The sequence below is a fragment of the Tenrec ecaudatus genome, chromosome 3 (assembly GCF_050624435.1).
Source record: "Tenrec ecaudatus isolate mTenEca1 chromosome 3, mTenEca1.hap1, whole genome shotgun sequence".
Taxonomy (NCBI): Eukaryota; Metazoa; Chordata; class Mammalia; order Afrosoricida; family Tenrecidae; genus Tenrec; species Tenrec ecaudatus.
In genome coordinates this window covers 5,720,396-5,743,205 of record NC_134532.1, presented here as the reverse complement: position 1 = coordinate 5,743,205, position 22,810 = coordinate 5,720,396, and the positions used below count along the sequence as shown (strand labels likewise).

General features: G+C 43.7%; 1 protein-coding gene across 2 annotated transcripts in view; it reads right to left on the bottom strand.

Moving 5' to 3' along the window:
- The window catches only part of FNIP2 (folliculin interacting protein 2), a 152,344-nt gene that overhangs the window by 60,246 nt on the left and 69,288 nt on the right, over positions 1–22,810 (bottom strand). For both annotated transcript variants that reach the window (XM_075543641.1, XM_075543642.1), the window contains exons 2-5: positions 14,196–14,325; positions 9,150–9,302; positions 2,709–2,809; positions 2,545–2,616 (exon numbers count right to left, since the gene is read on the bottom strand). In XM_075543641.1, coding sequence (XP_075399756.1) covers positions 2,545–2,616; positions 2,709–2,809; positions 9,150–9,302; positions 14,196–14,325 — 456 coding nt within the window. The remainder of the gene's footprint in view (positions 1–2,544; positions 2,617–2,708; positions 2,810–9,149; positions 9,303–14,195; positions 14,326–22,810) is intronic.

The window sequence follows — 22,810 nt, the reverse complement described above, 5'->3', positions numbered from 1 at the left end:
TACTCAAGATTTTACTTTATAAATGAGTAAGATCTCTACCAAAGGGAATTAAACTGGTAACATCATACAGAAAGTTAAAGAACAGCTTTCTGCAAATAGTCCAATTTATAAACTACACAAGTACCTGCCTAACGATTTCAAAACCCAAAGCCACTGTCACAGAGGCTGATTCTAACACCCAGCACCCCTATGCAGGGCTCTGAGGCTGAATCTGTGTGGAAGAAGATAGCCTCAACTTTCTCCATAAAGCAGCTGGGAGGTGGGTTCAACCATCAACCTTGAGTTATGAGCCCAATGCCTAGCCCACAGGGCCATAGAAAACGGAACATCAAACGCAGAATGTTGGTTCTGTGACTATGGCTATTCAGCAATTCAGCAATCTTTATTTGCAGGGAACAGGTTAAGAATGATTATGATTGTCCTAACAGTTTGGTTTCCAAACGTCTAAAAGGTTAAATTTACTCCTCAAAACAAAGGTGACAGTAAACCCACCTGCTGCTATTGAGCTGATTCCTACTCGTAGTGACCCTACAGGAGTAGCTTATAGACCCTATAGGACATAAAGACCCCATAGGGCAGCTCCTTTGGCTTTCTGAGGCTGTACATCTTTCTAGGAGCAGACAGTCTCATCTTTCTCCTATGAAGATGCGGGTAACCGGTTTTTAAAATTTATTGTATTTATTAACAAGGAAAATACCAGAACCTCAAGGATCTATCTCTTAATGAGGCCCAAATAATTTTTCATTAAATCTGAGCTCAGTATTTTAAAATAGGAAGTTGTAATAAATGTTTGGGTCACTGTAGATGTCTGAAAAGGAATCTCTATAAGAAATAGCCACCAATTAACATAATGGCTTAACTCATGACAATCCAGTATTAATAAGCACATTCACTCTTTCATTGTAAGTGTAAGCAAAGACTTAAATTCTCTCACTCACTTACTCACTGCCATCGAATCAATTCAGACTCATAGTGACCCTGCAGGGCAACGCAGAACTGCCCCTATGAGTTTCCAAAACTGTAACTCTTTATGAGAGCTGAAAGCCCCACCTATGTCCTGAGGAACAGTTGGTGGCTTTGAACTTTGGACCTTGCAATCAGCAGCCCAATGCATAACCACTACGTGACTAGAGCTCCTCAAAGGTTTACCTAGAGGCGTCCATATCTAGAGAGGAAAATCCTTCTAGCTTCCCAGGAAACTCCGTTTCTCTCAAAGAATATCCTGTAGTTATAGAAAGCCTCTCTTTCAAATGCACCAAAGGGTAATAAATACTCTTGTTACATCCAAAAAGAAGTGCTTGAAGTACCTTTGCTTGGGTGTTCAAATATATGGAATAATGCGTCAGAAAAGGGTCTCAATTAGACATTTTGGGTATTCTAAGTCTATACAGATGCGTAAGAGAGAGGGGTATAAACTCAGAAGGGAAGATCAAAATATTGCATGACCCAAGTGCTAGGCACCTGGCATGGCTACTGACTGCTCAGACAAGATGGCAACCACAGGGGACCCGTCCTTCCATAAGCCTGGAAAACCTACTGTGTGCCTGACACACCCATCCTTCCATAAGCCCGGAAAACCTACTGTGTGCCTGACGCTTCCCGGAAACAGTACATAGGTAAATATGTAAACAAGCAGTAGATTAATTAAAAATATTGGATGACAAAGGCAAACTAATACTGGAAAATAAACTCACTAATTTAGCCTCACTTCTCCTTGCCTTTTGATTTCCTTTCAGGGTACGAGACCTTGCTGAACAGTGGCAGGAGCACAGTGGGGAGCAGATGGAGACACCAAATGTGGAAAACAAGGAGGATATGTCTTTAAAGACACCTGATAAAGTCAAAGGAGGCCTGAGGGCATAGTAGTTACACACTGAGCTGTGATCTGCAAGGTCCGCAGTTCAAAACCACCAGCCCCTCACTGGGCTTTCTACCCCTGTAAAGTTACAGTCTCAGAAACTCACAGGGGCAATTCTATCATGTCTTATACGGTTGCTATGAGTCAGCATCAACTTGGTGGCAGTGACTTTGGTTTTTTGTTTGGATAACATCAAAGACTTTAAAAAATTTTTTTAATATTCACTTATTGGACAATGGAAGGAGTCTTAGTGGTGCCGTAGTTAAACACTCGGCTGCTAACCAAAAGTTCAGGGTTCAAAACCCACCAGTGGCTTGGAAGGAGAAAAAACCAGCACCCCTAAAAATTAGAGGTTAGGAAACCCTACACGATCATTATGTCTATAAGATCATTACGAGTGAGAATCAACTTAACGGCACACAGCAAAAACATAGGTCGATGGAGTCCCTGGAGGGCATGAAAGGTTAACTCTCTGGGTTTCTCACTGAAAAGCTGGATGCTGGGGACAACCCATGACATCATCATAAAACACGTTCTACAAAAAGGACTACTTCTTAAACATTCTTGTTAATGTAGATGCATACTGCTTCTTTCTCATCTCTAAAATCCTCAAGGCTCTCAGTGATTCTTTCCAGAAATAGTTACTTTAAAAAGGGGGAAGACAGTAGGCAAATTTCCACACTTACTTATTTGTACTCCCACAGAAGCTGCCCATTCTAGCAGAGAAGACTTTACTAATCATCAGCTGTGGAGGAGAACTAGCAAAAAAGAAAAAGAAGAGAATGCATTTTTTAAAAGAAGAAGTCAACATCACTTCTCACAATTAGCAGACAAGGAAGACCCAACTCACCGTATATAGTGGATCTTTAAGGTAGAACCTTTATAGCTCATTGCCACTGAGCCGAACATCATTTCCCCAAGCATGCTGACGTCAGAGGCTGGTCTTGCATACTGCCACACATAAAAGACAAAGGCCAGGAATTAAAGGACAGCACACGACACAGCCCGACGCACAACTCAATAAAAAGCAATGTTTATTAATCTTCTGGTCTCTCTTTAGTGGACAATTATGACTACTTTTCAAAGTAGCTACTAGTCATGTTACAATTTTAATCTACAATTGTGACTGCCTATTACCCCTCTCACCCCACCCCATCTCTTACTAATGTCAGTTTCTTCTTCTTTATAGACAGTTTCTTCATACAAGAGCCAAATGCTTTAGCAGAGTTCATTCTTAATCTTGTTATGAAACACAAAAGATTATAACTATTTCCACTTATAAACTCCCTATATAAGGATTAACATATGAAATAAACAGGGTATAACATATTCCAAAAGGAAGATCGCTTAGTACTATTCAACTATATAATCAACACAACACTGATCAGAAATGCTATTTAGCACAGGCAGCGTTTTGTGGATATAGAGTCATTGAGTTTTAGTAGTGACTCCCTGGGCTGTTTGGGGACACTGTAACACAGAACGCTGGGACAATGTTTTCCCACTTTCCAAGATGACATTCCGAGATCCCCTGAGAAAGATTAGCTAAGTCCCATGGAATTATTTGTGCTTAGCACAATTTTATCATGATGTTCCTGTGACACTATGCGCGCTATGCACCCTTGCCTCGTTAGAACATATAAAGCTGTACTTTGGAAATAAAATTTGCTTTGGATCATCAGCCCACTGGCCACTCTTTTCTCCAGGTCGTCACTCACTGCAGGTTCATATTCATACTGCTGGACGGTAACAATATGGTGCCTAAAACAGGGGCCTGCCCGGGTTATGAGCCCCCTGGAATTGACATTAAGAAGTAGCGACTTCTCTAAAGTGAGGGGTGTGGGGCAGTGACTCCATGGGGAATTCCCAGGGAAAGTTGGGTGCTTTTCCCGGACTTATTTGCCACACAGCAAAAACCATGAGCGCTCTGTTTCGAGAAATAGGATTACTGATTGTTTGGGAGTAATCCGAGAGTTGAATCCCTGGTTTCCAGATGAAGGCACCCTTGATGATGAGGCTTGGGTCAGGGCTCAAGAACATTTTGGGAAAAGCTCATGCTTCTCTGTGTGAATATGAAATAGATGATGGAAACTTGAAAAAGGAAGGGCATAACATTTTGAGTGCGATTATTCCCTCTGCGCCTTTACCGCCTATCCCCGAAGTCATTTTAAATAATAATCCCTATCTGATTCTCTGCATGTTGACGGTGTACCTAAACTTAGTACTGTTGTATTGAAAGGGTCCCCGGATAAGCCTATTTTCCATTTATTATCATATCTTCAATGCTTATTGTACCAGCGTCACTGTCTTCTGTTTATCACCCATATCTGAGCCCATTCAGAACTTTTACCTGGGACGGCCCTCTCTGTGTTACCCGGTCCGAGTTTTCACTTTAAGTCAAAATAGCTGGAAAAGCCAGACATCAGACCAACTCATCTACATCACCCTCTGCGTTGATATTGTGCAGTCAAATCCCCCTTGGCCAATGTGGGACGATTGTCAACAGCGACGCCAGACCCTCTTTACAGCCGAGGAGTGTGACTGTATTCACAGGGAGAGCCAGGAAGAGGTCTTGGGAGCAGACGGGAGACCCAAGACTGAACCCCAGGAGTTGGAATCTGCTTTCGCCTTGTGCCTCCCTGACGGGGACCCAAACCTCCCTGAAGGTAGGGAACGCCTCCCTGTCTACCGCGGGACTCCGAGGTAGTGGTCTCTGGGAGTCAGCGCGCTGCCCCATTAATTTGTCCAACGTAACTAGTGTAATTCAGGGAAAGGATGAGAGCCCAGTAGCTCATTTAGAGAGGTGGTTTGATGCCTACCGGCTATCCCTATAGACCCAGAGGCACCAGATAATTACAAGGCCATTAATGTAGCTTTTGTGTCCCAGACCACACCAGACATCAGGAAAAGGTTACAGAAAGTAGAAGGGTTTGCAGGGGGAAATGCTAGTGAATGATTACAAATAGCATAAAAAAACTTATAATAAAAACCCACCAGAGAGAAGCAAGTCAAAACAATGGCCAGAATCCTCACCATGACTGCAGGGAGACCAGCAGCCTGTCACGGACCAGGCAGGCAGAACAGACAGAATACGTGTAAAACACTAGGCAAGAACCAATGTGCCTATTGCAAAGAAGCCTGACATTGGAAGTCCAACTGACATCAGCATAGAAATCAGCCCCGCCGGGCAGAGGCTCCACCCACTCCAGTCTTAGAACTGGACTGAGGAGGTCGGGGCACCGGGCACCGCTGCCTCCCTCCCTCTCCCCGCGAGCCTATGATAACCCTCAAAGTGGGGAGCAGGCCTGTCACATTCCTTGTAGACACAGGGGCAAGCCTCTCGATCCCCAGGAAGCAGCAGGTCCTATCAGCACAAAGAAGACTACCATTCAAGGAGCAACAGGCAAATTAGAAACTGTCTCTTGGACTAAGCTTAAGGAGGTGACCAGCTTTCAACCAAACCATACCCAAGTAGCATTGGGTGGGCCCGAAGAAGAAGCCCTCTGGTGAGACTCTGAGACTCCTCCCTTGAAGGACAGTTATCTCTTGACAGTCACTGAGCCTTCCTCTCTAGTGTCTGAGGGAAGACTATTGACTGACATCCTGGGGGGCTTGGGCAGAAGAATACCCCCACCCCTGGGTTTGCAGCCCACATGCCTCCAGTTGTGGTTTACCTATAACCTGGAGCAAGCCCAGCGGCAATCCGCAGTACCCTGTCCCCTTTAGAGATAAGGAAAGAAGTTGGCTGAACTCAGAAGGGACTGAAATTAAAAATAAAGAAGAAATTTTGCAGCTGTCAGAAGCTGTCTGGACGCCCAATAAAGTGTCTGTTGTGCATTGTCCTGGCCATCCACGGCCCTACACAACTGAAAGGCGAATAAAGCAGCTTGAGCCTCAGCTTTAAGAACAGACCTGGTACTGGCTGCCAGAGGGCGGACACATCTTACCAGAAAGTGAAAGTAAAAGGCTCATGAAGCAGCTGCAAGCCTATACTCATCCAGGCTCTAGCAAACTGGCAGGATTTGTTCAATTTGAGGCCCCAAAGCTCGCCAAGACAGCAGAAGTGGTGACTGCAGTCAGAGTTGCCTACAAGTAAATGCCTGCGCTCCACACCCTGTCAGGACCAGAGAACCAGGATGCGAGGTAGGAACGCACTGGGAAGTAGATTTTACAGAGATTAAACCAAGACAATGGAATTATAGGTATTTGTTAGTTCCTGTGGACACTTTTTAAAGGTTAAGTGGAAGCATTCCACACCAAGAAAAAACTGCTCAAAAAAAAAAAAAGAAAGAAACTGCTCAGGTAGTAGGTAAAGAGTTATTAGACGAAATAGTCCCTAGGTGAGAGGAGTTTGACACCACTGAGTCAAACAACAGACCCGGATTTGTTGCTCAAACTATACAAACATTAAAGAAAATTTTAGGCACAAATTGGAAATTACGTACTGCCTAGTACCCTTGGTGCTCAGGGCAAGTTGAAAAGATGACTTGGACCCTAAAAGAGACTCTAACTAAATTAACTCTAGAGATAGGCCCAGGGTGGGTGGCTCTCCTGACTTTAACATTGTTAGGCATCCGTTGTACCCCATTAAAAGCCCCACTGCCACCTGGTTTGCTTGTACCTCTGAACTTACCCCTTGTCTATATGTCCTATTTCCAACCAAAACAAGTATTCTGAGCTGTGCATATGGTTCATGTAATCCCCCAGGTGTGCCTATGCAGTGGGACAGAAAGAAGAGACACCTGGGCATAATCGCAGAAAGCACCTGATCTCGCAGAACCATTCCTATTATTAGTGCCCCTTTTAGTAGGTCTAAGAGTGAAGGGATCCTCAGGCCTAGGTGCCTCTGCCCTTGATATAGGCCAACAAGGTGGTGTATATGTAGCCCTAGGGGAAAATTGTTGCTTTTATGCAAACAAAAAGAATTGCTTGGCAGACCCAAGCAGAAGTAAGGAAAGAGTTAAAGTTTGTGCAGGAACTCAGTATACTCCCAAAAACCAGTAAAGAAGGGAAAGGAATGTGATGCGGATGTGATGAGGAATGTGATGAGGAGATAAGAAATGTGATACGGATGTGGTGATGATGATGATGACGTGATGAAGAAGGTGATAAAGACATTAGAACTGTTCAGGGTCAAATTGTTCTAGGGCTGCAATAAGAACAGAAGACGGCGGAAGGGGATGATCTCAAGCTTGCGTCAAGTTCAGTTTGACCAAATGTTCCATTCTGTAGCCTGCAGCATTTTAGAAAAACCACAGCTTCAGCAGATAGCTGCCTTTTTTTTTTTTAGCTCTTCAGCATTAGCTATAAAATTAAAAAGGGGCATTTTAGAGAGTCACTGAGTTTTAGTAGTGACACTCTGGGGTGTTTGGAGACACTGTGTAACCCCAGATTCCCTGAGTACACTGAGAAATATAAGATTAGTCCCAAGGAATGGTTTGTGTGTAGCGCAATTTTATCACGATGTTATTGAGACACTATGCGCGCTATACACCCTTGCCTCATTATAACATATAAAGCTGTTCTTTGGAAATAAAATTTGCCTTTGGATCATCAGTCCACTGGCCATGCTTTTTCTTCAGGTCGTTGCTCACTGCAGGTCCATAGCGCTGGGCGATAACAGTGAATGTCTAAAAGATGACAGAAACCATGCTACCTCCAAAGATTTAAAAATATCTATTTGACCCTTCTGGTACTCGGCAGATAACGAAAAGATCGGTGGTCTGAACCAGTCGCTGCACAGGACAAAGATGTGCCATTTGCTTCCATGAAGATTACAGCCTTGGAAACCCTACAGGGCTGTTCCACTCTGTGCTTGGTTAGCTCACGCTACCTCAGCGGAAATGCCACAAGCGTAAGGGGTTACCCCGCAGAAATGTGTTCTCACAGTTCAGGAGAGTTGGATTTCCGGGTACCTGCTACAGGGCAAGGCTTTCTCTTTCCGCTGCTTCTGCAGAAAGGTCTGTATCCCTTCAACTTCTGTCCTGGTTTCCTGGAGATCTCCTTGTGTCTGGGCATCTATTTTACCCCATCCCGCCTCTCTTCTAAGAAGCCCTGGGGGTATAGCGGCTACGAGTTGGACTGTGATCCGCAAGGTCGACGAAGGGTGGAAACCACCAGCAGCTTCTGAGAAAGACTGGGCTTTCTACTACTGTAAAGAGTTACCGACTGGGAAACCCTCAGGGGATGGCTCTGAGTCAACAATGATGGCAGTGAGTTGGTTTTTTATTTTTGCTTCTCTTCTATTTGCTTGCTTGTTTAATCCCATTTGTATCTCCAAAGAGACTGACTCAAGATATACCAACACTCATCCTGTCGCATTAACATAACACAAAGACACTGAGGTCCCAAATGGGATACTATAGCTTCAGATACAGAGTTTAGGGTTTACAACACATTTTTTTTTGGGGGGGAGACTCACATTTCGATCCACATCAGTAAGTGTTATGTTGTATCACCTTTGGGTGATTATCCTATTCATTGTGAAAAAAGCCAAGTGTAAAAGTAGCACTGCCATGAAACATTTAGAAGTATACTCTTCCAGTGCTTGTTCTCACGTTCCTGTAGCACGGCGGTTCTCAACCTGTGGGTCATGACTCCATTGGGGGCGGGGGGGGGGGTATCAAATGACCCTTCCACAGGAGTTGCCTTAGACCATCAGAAAACTCTACTTTCCGATGGTCTTAGGAACCGAGACATCGCTCCTCTTTCAGTCTCCAGGCAGGTCCACCCACATACAGATACGCTGTTCTGGTGAGAAAGAAGCTATCTCAACCTTCCCATTGAGGTTGGCTTGTTACACATACTGTCTCAAAATGTAGCAATGTAGTTTACTATTGTCATATTAAGACTGTTACCTATGCTACACCATGCTTCAAGACAAAATTTCATTTATTTGTAATTAGAAATAAATATTTGGCATTTATTTCTATGTAAACAATTTAGAAACATAGAAACAATTTATTTCTATGTAAACAATTACATATTGTTTTATAATTAATCACTATGCTTTAATTATGTTCAATTTGTAACAATGAAAAATACATCCTGTAGATGAGATGTTTATATTACAATTCATAACAGCAGCAAAATTGGTTATGAAGTAGCGACTGAAATAATTTTCTGGTTGAAGGGGGTCACCACAACATGAACTGTACTAAAGGGTGGCGGCATTAGGAAGGCTGAGAACCACAGGTGTAGTGGAACCCCCAAGAAGGCATTCGCCCCTGTAAAGAAATTATCATAAATGACTTCAAGCCCTGGGGTTTTCCTACTGACAGGACAGTTTTACCTGGTACTTTGGGAGCTGCTCCTTAGCATGTTGTAAAGATCCCCCAGAAGAACTGTGGAAAGACAGGCTGCTGCTGCTGCTGCTGCTGCTCACGCTGCTGCTGCTTCCCTGACAGGACCTGGCTGGCCTTTTAATAGGGACATCCTCCGGGTTCTGGGGAGAGACACCAGCAGGCCATTGCACTGCTAAGTACATCAGCTTCACCAACACATTCCTCATTAGGCATTCCTTTTTAAAAGAAACTGTGTCCAGGTTGATTAAAAAGCCAGACGTTCTTCCTCCCTTTCTAATGAGGGCAGAAAACAAGGTAATTGAGGGGACTGGGGCAGTATTGCTGAACAAGGATACTAGACAAGAGAGGTGGTTATGTATTAACCCGTTATCCTTCTTAAAAATATGCAACTCTTATTTACATTTCAACTCATACTTTGAAGGGTTCCAGCGAGATCCAATCTCTGTTTTGGTGATCAGAACTTTTAGAGTCATAATCTGCAGAATGGATGTGGAGAAAGACATCAATTCAAATGTTTAACAAGCAAGTTGAACTAAGAAAACAAAACTACCAGGGGCTTAGGTGGCGGGCAAATGCTTTGAGAATGATGAGGGCAATGAATGTACAAATGTGCCTTACACAATTGATGCATGTATGGATTGTGATAAGAGTTGTATGAGCCCCTAATAAAACGATTAAAAAGAAAACCATTCACTTGGAAAGACGGGGCTTGCTGCTTCTGGTGGCACGCCTCCTCTCGGACTCTTCCAGAGCTGATATCAGGAAGGACAGCCAGGAAGCCTGAGCTTATGAAGAGTAAGGTGGCCACGTCCCGGAAATGGGAGCTCCCGGGGATTGATGTGTACTGGAAACAGGTCTTTAAAGGTCAGAGATGATACAGGATTATCTGCTGGCCCTATGGAAGAGCTCACTGCTCATTTTTATGAATGAATTTGCATTAGATCACCAGGAAAATTCTGTGCAAAGGTGTAAAGATAAACCTCCGTTGATTACTATCTTCTCCCTCACTAAATACACATACTCCCTACAGAAGCGTCCTGGTATCCTCTTTGAACGGGCTGTCAAAAGGTCCTGGGAAATTTCCATTCTTTTTGGTTCCATTTCTTCTGAAATTTTGGAAGCCCCACTGTACTCGAGATTTACCAATCTACCTTCTTTTATTTTGCGCAGCTTTTGCTGGAAGAGGCATCACTGTGACTGACTGCAGTTATCTGATCTCCAGGGGGCCAGTACACGGGTAGTCCAATGCAAAAACCTGCAGTCATGTGCTGGACACACACTCATGATATAACTCTGTTTGCCAAGGGAACAGGGTGTACATGAGCAAAGAGTGTACGGAAAGCACTACACAGAACGTGTGGGGTCACAACAGTCACTGGCAACCAGGACATCAAAGCCATGCTTGGCTATTCCCGTACCCTGCACCCGACTACCAGGCAACACTCTCTTCAGTTTCTGCCCTGGTGGCACAGCAGTTAAAGCACTCGGTGCTAACCAAAATGTTACTGGATGGAGTTCATGAGCTGTGCTGTGGGAGTAAGACGTGGCGGTCTGTTTCCATAAAGATTTATAGTCTTGAGAACTATGGTAATCACTAAACAGCTATGAGATCGGTTTGGTTTTATTTAAGAGCACTTGGTAAGTCATAATCCTAGTTCAGAGCCCTGGTGGTTACACAATGGGCTGCTAGCTACAGGGCCGAAATTTGAAACCACCAGTTGCTCCATGGGAGAAAGACGGTTTTCTACTCCTGTAAAGAGTTACTGTCTAGGAATGATATACCTGTATTAATTCCCAGTTAATAAAAAATATAAAATAAACCACATCTAAAGGTAAAAATATAAAACCCAACTCCCCAAAAACCACAATGAAAATAAAAGACAATTCGCAATCTGGGAAATAAATGTACTTGGACTTGGGTGGGGGTCGGGGGGCGGGTAGAGTTACTGTCTTGGAAGCCCAGAGGGGCAGATCCACCCTGTCCCGTAGGGTTGCTGTGAGTCGACATGGACTCGATGGCAGTGAGCTTGCTTTTCTGAAAGCCATAATCCAGACCCTCAGAGATCCAACTCCCAAGCCCCAAACATTGCCATCGGCTCGTTTCTGACTCGATGCAGGGTTATAGCTTCCCTGCGCCCCACGGTTTCTTGAAACTAGGAGTGGAAAGCCTCGTCTCTCGTCCACAGAATGGCTGGTGGGCCCCAGATGACACGAACTGTGCTGTGCCTTGCGAGTGCTAGAGCTTTGGGCTGGAGTGCGACCTACGTACGAGTCCGTAATTGGAGGCAGCATCTCATACAGTGAGTGACTAGCACAGTAATTGTGCCATTTTTGCAGCCTTGGGCAAAGTGACAGCTTCCCTGAACAGATGCCACCTTTCTGATTACATGAGCCTCTTCTCGACAAACCTATGCTGCAGATGCTGGGTTATTACAGCTGTCAGGCTAAAGTTCCCATTTCTTTTGAAAACCGGTGAGAATTCTTCCCATTCATCTGGCAACACATCATTAGGAAATCCTGGTGATGAGATGTGTGTTCAACTAAACCACCTATGCCAGTCTTTCGGAGAAAGGGGAAACAATGTGGGAAAGCAGCTCCTGTCCACCAAACATGGGTGACTTTCATGCACAGCTTCCATTAAAGCTTGCTGCGACTCACCCGAGAGATTCTGTTCTCCAATCCCCACCTGCCTAGCAAGCCCAGCAGCTACTGTCATGATTAGCTAACTGGCAGAATTCCACCTTAAAGCACTGTGGAATCCACCCAGCCAAACGGCCTTGAACCAAACATTTCCTTCCTGCAGGAATGATCCTTTTCAAAGTCAGGAAAACAGGCCGGTGGCCCCGATGAGGCAAAGAATGCGATACCAACTGTCCATATCGGAGGTCTACACATCGACAGAATTACAAAACCAACACAACTCACACACGCTGCTGCTGAGACCGCCTCAATTTACGGTAACCTCCCGTGTTAGAGGAGGACTGCTCCCATCGGATGTTCTTGGCTGTAATCTGCGTGGGTGCACACCACCAGGACTTTCTTTCTTTCTTTAAACCATTTTATTGGGGGCTCTTACAACTCTTATAACAATCCATATATCGATTGTATCAAGGATATTTGTACATGTTGCCATCATTATTTCCTGAACATTGACTTCCTATTTGAGCTGTTGGTATCAGCTCCTCTTTTCTTCCTCCCACCCTCGTGACCCCTTGATAAATTATAAATTATTTTTATTTTCATATCTTCCACTGACCGCTGTCTCCCTTCTCCAATGGATTCTGTTGTTTGTATCCCTGGGGGGATGGGGTGAGGTTATGTGCCAATCATTTCTATCGATTCTCCATTCCTCCCTCCTACCCCCACCTTCCTGTTACCCTCCTGGTATCCCTTATTCCCACTTCTGTTCCTGAGGGGTTAATCTGATCTAGATTCCTGGTGTCCTGAGCTCTTACCTGTGCCTGTGGACATGCTTCTGTCTAGCCCACAGTGAAAGGCAGGACTGGGATCATGATACTGGGGGTGAGGAAGCCTCAAGGAATCAGAGGAATATGGTGTGTTTCATCGGTGCTATACTGCACCCTGATTGACTCATCCCTTCCTTGTCACCCATTGTCTACAGATGGGTTTGGGGTCTCTTCTCCAACATCCCTCTTCTCAACAATATGTCTTTTTTTTTTAATCTGTTTGCTTGTTTGGGGTTTTCTGATAACAAGGAGGCATTTCTTTAGCAGTGCCATTAGGTGAGTTAGAAACCATCAACCTCTACAGGTTAACAGCTAATTGCAAAGCATTCCCCACCCCACCCCAGGCAGATCTTGGTAAGGAGAGGTGCCAAGTTAATAAACATGACAATAATCAGTACCCACAGGTTTATTTTTTTTAACTTGGTAACAATTTTATGGTTACCAAGGTTAGTGCCACAGTCCCTGGGTAGAACAGATAATGTACTCAGCTGCAAAACAAAAGACTGGATGTTCAAGTCCACCAGAGGTGCCTTGAAAGAAAGGCCTCACTTCCCAAAATTGGCCACAGAAAACCCTACGAGAAGAGTTTTACAGAATTTATTTGCCAGCCACTGGTTCACTGGATGGACTGCTGTCCACAAGACACCGGTGCAGCGGGCTTGGGTGCTCACCTCTGACACGTGTGCCTTTACCTTTCCTATTCGACCTCCATGGGGTCAAGAGCTGGTCTGTCCTCATGCTACTGTGCCCAGCACCCACCCACACCACCCCTGCTCCCATGTTCACCTCTTCCGTGCTCCACAAAGGAAATAGACAAATGCCTCGACCAGTTGGGTTTCAGAAACACATGCTAACAGTGCATCTTACCATAGTATAAGAAAACGATTTCGTTTGTTTCAGCTGGTGTGCCCCTGACTAAATGCTGGACTGCTCAGCAGAATCCACACCTAGCAGCTTCTCCACAGGGCAAAGCAGGGCAATCTGTATGAGCCCCTAATAAATTGTTAAAAAAAAAAAAGATGCGCGGCCTTCAAAACCCCACGGAGTTCTACTGGCCTACAGAGCCACTGTGAGTGAGTCACAGTCAACTCACCGGCAGTGGGTTGGGTTTAGTTTGGTTTATACAATATCTATTTACGTCTATTGAAAACATAACAGGGGGCTTCAAAAAGTTCGTGGACAAGTTCCATTTTCTTTTCATGTCATTTTACCAGAAACTTTTTGAAGCCCTTCCTATTACTTGCACTTCCCATTACTAGTAACCCCTTCTGGATTTTAGAGTTCTCCATTTCCCTATTGCACATCACACTTGGCATCACAATCTTACTAGATTGCCTCACACCTGTACATTCACCTTGTGTGTGTGGTTGACTGCTTCACCCCTGGCTTGCAACTTACTTTACCAACATTGAGTAATAGCATGGGGATTGGGGCAGGAGCCTTCTGAACTAGTGAAGCACTATCCAGGGGAGCTCAGAGAGAAGATTGTGAATTAGTACACGATGGACCAGGGAGCAAATTTAAAGGCACAAACATAAAAGAAAACAGCAAGTCCACATTTCATACCTGAGCTGCCCCCTCCTCTTCAACCTCGTGAACAGCCTTAGAATCAAATAAGACTTGTCTGCCTCGCCTTTCGCAGTCCTGATACACGATCAGGCGAATTTCACTCAGGTCCAATTCCGAACATGACCAGCTGTGGATTAGAAAGGACAGACAAGTGATATTATGTACAAAACTTGGGGTATCTCGAGTGGCTAAGCTTCGCTGTCTGTGTACCTGTGCAGCCATCACAAGGCCACAGTGTGGGGAGCAAGTCTGTGAAGTCCCTCAGTCAGTGAGGAGTCTGCGCGAAGCCATGTCTGGGGATTCCCAAGCGCCAGAAAAACACTGCCAGCTATGGCATAGTCAGAGTTGGGGAGACTGCTTGAAATAATACAGCTTTGGAAAGAAAGCTCCTCCCTTTGAAGCTACGTGGGGGAAGTTAGTAGAGCCTTTTCTTTGTCTCACCCACCCATGCTCTGGGCAAACAGAAAGGAATATGCTTGTTCCTTGTCCTCTATTAAGGCTGCCTCTATCTAATACAAACGTTTTGCAATCCAAGTGCATCGTTGTACAGCATCTGACTTGCTCACAATAACCACCAGCAATACAGGAAGTGTGCGCATTCCTAAGCAAACCTAAAGCTATTGGGATAAAGTCCCTTGGAAGAAAACAGAGACTAGGTCTTGACTAAGAAACGGCAGGGGTCTACCGTCATACCACCCTGAACGTGCCTGATCTCAACTGCTCTCAGAAGTTACACAGGGTGGGGCCTGGGTGGGAGAAATGGCGGGGGGGGGGCAGGAACTGAAGAAAGAGTAACTGTTAAAAAAAAAAAAAAGCATTGCTATGGGCATTTTCAATGCCGATCCAGACACTCCTCTCTGAGTGGCTGTATTCCAGGCACTGTGGTAGACGCAAGGCTTTCAGCAATTAACCCAAGAGACCTGGGCCCTGTTTTCAAGAACTTCGTCGTCTAGTCGGGATTATTGAGCTAGGAAAGGATGCATTTGAACTGTGGTGATAGTACACAATATCAAATATATCAAGACGGCTAAAAGAACAATTAAACTTGTCATAGAGGAAGCAAAATCCAGGATGCTCCTTAGAAGGATAATGAGGTTCACTTTCTTTGGGTATGTCATCCGGAAAGATCAATCAATCACTAGCAAAAGAACTCATGTTTGGCAGAGGGCCGACTTTATAGTACTGTAATATACAAAGAAGTGATTCATTCTTTATTTGGGGGGATTAACACTGACTCAATTAAGCTGAGGTAGGACTTTCTACTAAATGAGCTAAAATTTAGTAATGACCGATTACTACAGGTTTCTAAATATCTCATTTTATTTTTCCATTAAAAAGCAGAAATGGCTATGTATGCCAGATTGTTCGGCTATCTTATTCGAGCACTTTAAAAGTATTTTACAAAAATAAAATAAAAATAAAAATATTTTACAAAGTATTAGGCCCTAGGTTCTCAAACCTGGCTGACCAGTGGAATCACCTGGAAATCTGGTGAAACGACAGCTCCCTGGGCCCTATTTAAAACCTCATGAATCATGATCTCTACAGGAGCAAACCTATAGGTTCATCAAATCCCCCGGGTGATTCCAATGATGGACCAAGTTTGGGAACCTAAGTTACCCCTGTTCTTCTTCCACGTCAATAAGGTTTGGATCGAGCTGCAGCATGTCTGACAATTTACCACCACTGGTCCTTGTAGAGGGACTTACAGGTGAGACTTTGGGAAAGGAAAGAGGCTTAGGCAAAGGAGAGAGTGAGTAAAGGTCAGAAGGAGACAGGCCGGGGATCAAATCTCAGCTCTGCTTCCGTGGGCAGCACCTGCAGAGCCATTGTGAAAACCAGACAACCTTTGAGGAATCCCCAGCGCACAGTCAACAGGAGTCACACACTCTGTATATTCTGTTCAGATTCATGCTCACGTCCACATTGAGCCAACGGCTTGTGGAGATTCTAAGAGTGCTAACCACTGTTCCCAACGATTCATTGTGGGCAACTCGGTATGATTCAGAGGAAATATAAGCCTCGGGCTTCTGCCCTGAGATATCAGACTCTTTCAGAGACATTCACTTTAATAAGTGACTGCATTTTCTTTGCTTTTGTCGAAGCGCGTAGTCTTATTTATTTGCTTTACAACCAAAGCAAGCTGACAAAGAAGTAAGATGCTTTGTCTATCTCCTGCTTCTCGGTAAAATTTAAACAAAATGCATGCATAAATGCCTTTGCATTTATAAAATTCCACGATACCATGGCTTGCTGGGATTAGAACTGCAACCAGACTTTATTTCTGGAACTACCCATTAAAGGTGGAAAAACAAAGTCAAAATTATTTACCTCACATACAGCACGCAATAATTCGAAGGAATCTAAGTGAAGAAAATGAGATTCTCTTAGAAAAAAGATAGAACCTCAATTCAAAAGTTTATCAAGTGCCTTGTTTTTATTTTATAATATGCATATAAAAAAGACTAGAAGAGTTTATAACGACTACTAACAAACAATTACTTCTAGAGAGATGAAATCAGGGATTGGAAAATATCTGCTTCCCTTCTACTACTTGAATATCTTACAAGGAGCATGTAAATCTTTTAAGTACGATAAATGAATTTTAAAAACTAGTTTTTGATACAATATTTCTTGTGCCCCATCATTCCACAATTTTAAGGTTATTGTCACTCAGAATTTATGTGCAAGCTGAAAAACTCATTTGATTTATGCATTTAATATTACAAACCTACTAAGTATGAGATGAGGAGCCCTGGTGGTGTAGTGGTTATGCATTGGCCTGAGATCTGCCTGGTCAGCAGTTCAAAACCACCCGTGCTCCCTGGGAGAAAGACTGGACTTTATACTCTCACAAACAGTCTCATAAACCAGCGGGGGTTGCTCTGAGTCAACACTGACTCGAAGGGAATGAGTTGAAGGAGTGCTGGTGGTGCAGTGGGCTACAAGGGGACAGCTCAGTACAATGCCACCAGTCGCTCCTCTAGAGAAAGAGGAGATGTTCTGCTGGGGAACAGATTTGTAGCCCTGGAAACCTGAAGGGGCAGGTTCTGCTTTGTCCTATAAAGTAGCTATGAGTCAGAACTGACTGGATGGCAATGGCTTTGGTTTGGTTTGGTTTGGGTGTATGGGACCCTTTTGCAGGGATAAGGAATGGCATTAGCAAGAAAATTAATATGGAATGTATAGTCACTAAAGGAATGTAAAATCTGAAGGAAAAGGTGATTGTGTGGATCTTGAAAGGAAGAGGCCACTGGGAGAAGAGATAATGCAAGAGAGGAAACAAAACCTTTTTAGAAGCAGTGACATTTGAATCAATGAAGTCATGAAGTACGGCAATGATGAGACACAGGAAGAACAAGGGACACAGTCATTTCAGGCTAATACCACAGCAGAAACCACAAATATCAAATAAGTGGTTGGAATAAGTCCCCTGGAGAAGAATTACATAGGAAATAAGGCTGGAAAGACAGCTAAGGGACCACTTGGGGGACTTTGATTGCCAAGGAATATATATTGTGTTCTACGAGCAACAGCATGCTGCTCTAAACCAGCGGTTCTCAACCTGTGGGTCGCAACCCCTTTGGGGGTCGAATGACTCTTTCACAGGGGTAGACTGATTCATAACGATAGCAAAATTACAGTTATGAAGTAGGACCGAAAATAATTTTGTGGTTGGGGGGGGATTACCACAACATGAGGAACCGTATTAAAGGGCCATGGCATTAGGAAGGTTGAGAACCACTGCTCTGAATTCTTGAGGGGGAAATGGCATGACCTGGCCTATGTTTTAAGGAGGGAACTCAAGTGGGTACAGATCTTTTTGGGGGCAAATACATTCCTCAGTTTTTCAGAAGAAACCTAATGCGAGAGAAAAAACAGCAGGTGCATAATTAGTTGCAGGAGGGTTTGTTATGTCCAAGACCAGTTGTACTGTTGGCATCTGATTCTTCCCTAGACTTCCACAGGTATCAGGTTAGAAGGGACAAGAGTAGAGTGTGCCCTCACTGAAGGTAAGAGTATTTGGAAAATATCCTTCCCTCTTACTCTCACATAAGCAAGCAGCTTCACATACTCAAACCATAGTTCACATGAAAAGTTTAAAGGACTGATGGTGCCTGGCGATCAAAAGGTATAGTGTCTGCGGTCTTAAAGGCTTGAAGATAAACAAGCGGCCATCCAGCTCAGAAGCAACAAAGCCCACATGGAAGAAGCACAGCAGCTGTGCGATCAAGAGGTGTCGAAGGGATCAGGTATCAGGCATCATCAGAACACAAAATCTTATCATAGTGAATGAGGGGGACAGGGTAGTGAGGAGTGGAGACCCAAAGCCATTTGTAGGCCACTGGACATCCCCTTATAGAAGGGTCACGGGGAGGAGATGAACCAGTCAGGGTATGATGTAGCAACCATGAAAAATACAACTTTCCTCTAGTTCCAAAATGCTTCCTTCCCACCCCCCTATCATGATCCCAATTCTACCTTACAAATCTGGCTAGACCAGAGGATGTGCACTGGTACAGATAGCAACTGCAAACACGGGGAATCCAGAGCAGATGATCCCTTCAGGACCAGTGGTGTGAGCAGCCATAATACGAGGGTGGAGGGAGGGTAGGTTAGAAAGAGGGAACCAATTACAAGGATCTACATGTGACCTCCTCCCTGGGGGACAGACAACAGAAAAGTAGGTGAAGGGAGACGTCAGAAAGGGCAACATATGACAAAATAATAATTTATAAATTATCAAGGATTTATGAGGGAGGGGGAAGCAGGGAGGAAGGTGGAAAATGAAGAACTGATGCCAGAGGCTTATGTGGAAAGCAGATGTTTTGAAAATGATGAGGGCAATAAATGTACAAATGTGCTTTTCACAATTGATGTATGGATGGATTGTGGTAAGAGTTGTATGAGCCCCTAAAAAAAACAATTAAAAAAAGGAAAAGTTTAAAGAACAGTCTTGTGACTCAAGACTGTGAATGCTTTGAGAATCAGGTATGACAAGAAAATCTAAATGGCCCAAGCAAAGGTAAACTGTGAGCAAAACAAAACAAAACAAAACCAACAATAATAAACGCATCCCAAACTGGCAAATACTACCCATTAAACAAGTTCTTACTGCAAGCTAGTGCACAAACCTTAGCCCCTGTGTGTATAAAGCTTACGATATTTATGATGAAACTTATACTTATGATGATACCTTCCCAATCACTTGTAGGTTTATGCACTGGTCCTTTTTCTGTTAATCTTCCTTCTTATTTAAAAAAAAAACCTTAGCAGAAAGTTTGCATGAGGAGGTCTGAATGACTATGCCTGAAAATAAAGGAAGGTTGGGGGTAGAGGAAATCGAGAAATTATGCTTAAGGTAGCAATCAGAGTTCTCCCTCTGTCAGCAAGTAACATACATCATTCCCCGCCTAGTGACTTGCTATTTATTTCAAGAGAATTATGCAAATAGATGGCAGTAATAGATTTGCGATTCACTTATTCTCTGCTCCGTTATTAATTTCAGGAAGACAGCTAAAGAAAGAGTATTTTGAAGATTACATGACTTGCCTTTGTTCCCTTATTTTTTAGAAGGCCAGAGAAGCTGCCTGGTATAACTTCAGAAAAGCTATAGAAAAATCCACCACTAAATTGGCGCCCAGTGGTCAAGAGTGTAGTACAAAGTGCTTTGAAATTATAATGCCCATCAGAAGGTTTGATACATAAAGATACTACTTTAAAAAAACTATTTTAAATTAACTGTTACTGGTGGTGCAGTGGTCATGTGTTGGGCTGCAATCCACATGGTCGGCAGTTCGAAATCTGCAGTAGCTCCTCAGAGAAAGATTGGGCTTTCTATTCCCACAAACAGTTACAGTCTCAGAAACCCTCAGGGGGGCATGATAATGGTCAGCACTGACTCAATGGCAGTGAGTGGAAAGTGTTGAGAGTTACCTTTACTCAAAGAGATTCATACTGAATGCTGGTGTGGGCTGAGTGGAACTGAAGAATAAATCCCTAGAATGAGCAATGAGATGAAATGGAAAGGACACTGTATAGTGAACTTTGAGGTACCTACCCTCCCCGTCCCGCATTCCTTCCTTCCCTACCCATTTGATCGCCTGGCATGATCCAGACACCATGAAATATACCAGGGATCACCGGAGTGAATTATTATGTCCAGTCCTCAACATGCTTATAGCCTGATGTTAGAAGACTGGCATAAAAACCAAATAAAATACACTGTTATAAGTACAGAGATAAATGTCTTCTAAGAAACCTAACAGGTGATGAGATCAAGTCCACGTACTGGGGTGGAGGGTGGACACAAGTCACAAAGGGTGTGGACAAGGATTAGTGGTCACTGGGGTCCATGCAGCACCTGAGTCTAGCCCTGTGCTTTCAATCCAGAGGAGTCTGGGAAAACCCTTACACAACATCTGCTCTACATCACAGGCTGTCAGCACAAAAAGACAAGAATGCAAGTAATCTTGTTTTAATCTTTGTAAAGCATCATTCACCGATCAAAGAAAAATTCACTGAGTTCCTAAGGCCAGATGTTTCAGATTATATTTTTAATTTTAGAAGGATTCATATACCATATATATGGAACACCTTCTCCAGGGCTTGGGACAAAATCAAAACTCCTAAAACAAATACACTATTCCACTCGCTAAAGTTATGAATATTCATCCTAAGTGGATGAGAGGTGATGGTCTGAGTCACAGTAGTGCAGTAGATAAATGCACTGCTAAAAGGTCAGGGATTTGAACCCATCAGTGGCTTTGTGGGAGGGAGATGTAGCCATTTATTTCTGTCAAGACATGTGGCCTTGAAACCCCACGGGGCAGTTCTACTCTGTCCTATTTGGGCTGACAGGTGTCAGAAATGACTTGATGGCTGTGGGGCTAAAGGGTCTCCTATCATCTGTGCAGGTGAATTCCAAATATCTTTGTCTGAGATTTTTTTAATAAATCATTTTATCGGGGCTCATAAAATTCTTATCACAATCCATACATACATCAATTGAGTAAAGCACCTTTATACATTCGTTGCCATCATCATTCTCAAAATTCGCCTTCCACTTGGGTTCCTGGAATCAGCTGATTTTTCTCCCCCCGTCTGAGATTTTAAAGATTGGAGATTATGGGATAGAGACTATCAGTCAATTTATTGACTACCATGTCAGAAGGAAGGACAAAAGACAGATCTCCACCATTTTCCTTCGAGTAATCTCGGACGAAGGTGTCAGTCGGAAATTCAGGTGTAAGTAGGTTGTGACCCGGACCTTGTTCTCTACCCTCTACCTCCTCCACTGAAAGAGTGCTGTAAGCATCTGTGAAAGTCACAAGGGGAAATCACAGAAGGCTCTGCGTAATGCATTTACACAGTAGTAACAAAACATTGCGAGTCACAGTATGGCCTGAGGTTTGGATGCTGAAATATAGAAGAGAGAAAAAGAGAAAAAATACTCCTTCCTTTTGAGTTTGAGGTGATAGCAGGTAAAATACTGAAATGAGGTAAAGTTTGCATGTACACTCAAAGACGCCAGGCCTTAGACTCCCTGACTCTTGGAGCCACCTTGGCATGCAGAGAAAATTATTCATATAAAAATGCCTGGGTTCTGTTTATGGTTAGATACCATCAAGTTGGCACCAACTCATAGCAAACTAACATATAACAGAATGAAACATGCCTGGTCCAGCGACATCCTGATAGTCTTGGTTATTCAAGCCCATTGTTGCAGCTACTATCGTCAGCCCATTTCCCTGAGCGTGTCCCTCTTTTTGGCTAGCCTACGGAGCCTGGTTTCCTCTCCAGGGCTGGGCCCTCCTCCTACGTCCAAAGTAAGCAATACTGATCCTAATCACAGTCCTTCTCCCAGTAGCCCAATAGTCTGTCCTCTATAATCCGCTAGAGTTAAAATCACCCACAGAGGCCTCATCAATTCAACTCCCACACATTAAAACTCAAAAACGCTCAGTGCCCGCAAGTTAATTGACTCGTAGCGACCCTAAAGGACAGGGTGAAACTGTCCCTGTGTGTCTTCGAGACTGTAAATCTTTAGAAGAGTAGAAAACCCTATGATTCCAAATTATCTACTATGTATGTGGTGTCATTTAGAAGAGATGAAAAGTCATCTCAATTACTTCATGGTATTACTTATCCTATAACGTGTTCACGAGCAAGGGCGTCATTTTAAGGACTGCGATGTTCCTGGTCCATGTACTGGTATTTTCAATAGCCCGTATGCATGTGGATATTGGACATAATATAAGGAAGATGGAAAAATCAATGCTTTTCATTTACGATGCTGGAAAAGAACATTCAAAGTATCATAACCTTCCAGAGGAGCAAACCTAGCTGTCTTGGAAGGACAGCCAGAATGCTTCTTAGAATTGAGGGCGGCGAGGCTCTGTGTCACATACTTTGGACATGTTATCAGGAGAGAGCAGTCCTGGAAAGGCTTCCTACTTGGTAAAGTAGAAGGTTAGAATAAAAGAGGAAGCGCCTCAAGGATTTAGGCTGACAGAGTAGCTGCAAGCATGCGCTCAAACATATTAACTGTGAGGATGGCACAGGACCAGGTAGGCAGCGTGTCATTCTCCTGGGCGTAAAGTCACTGTCAG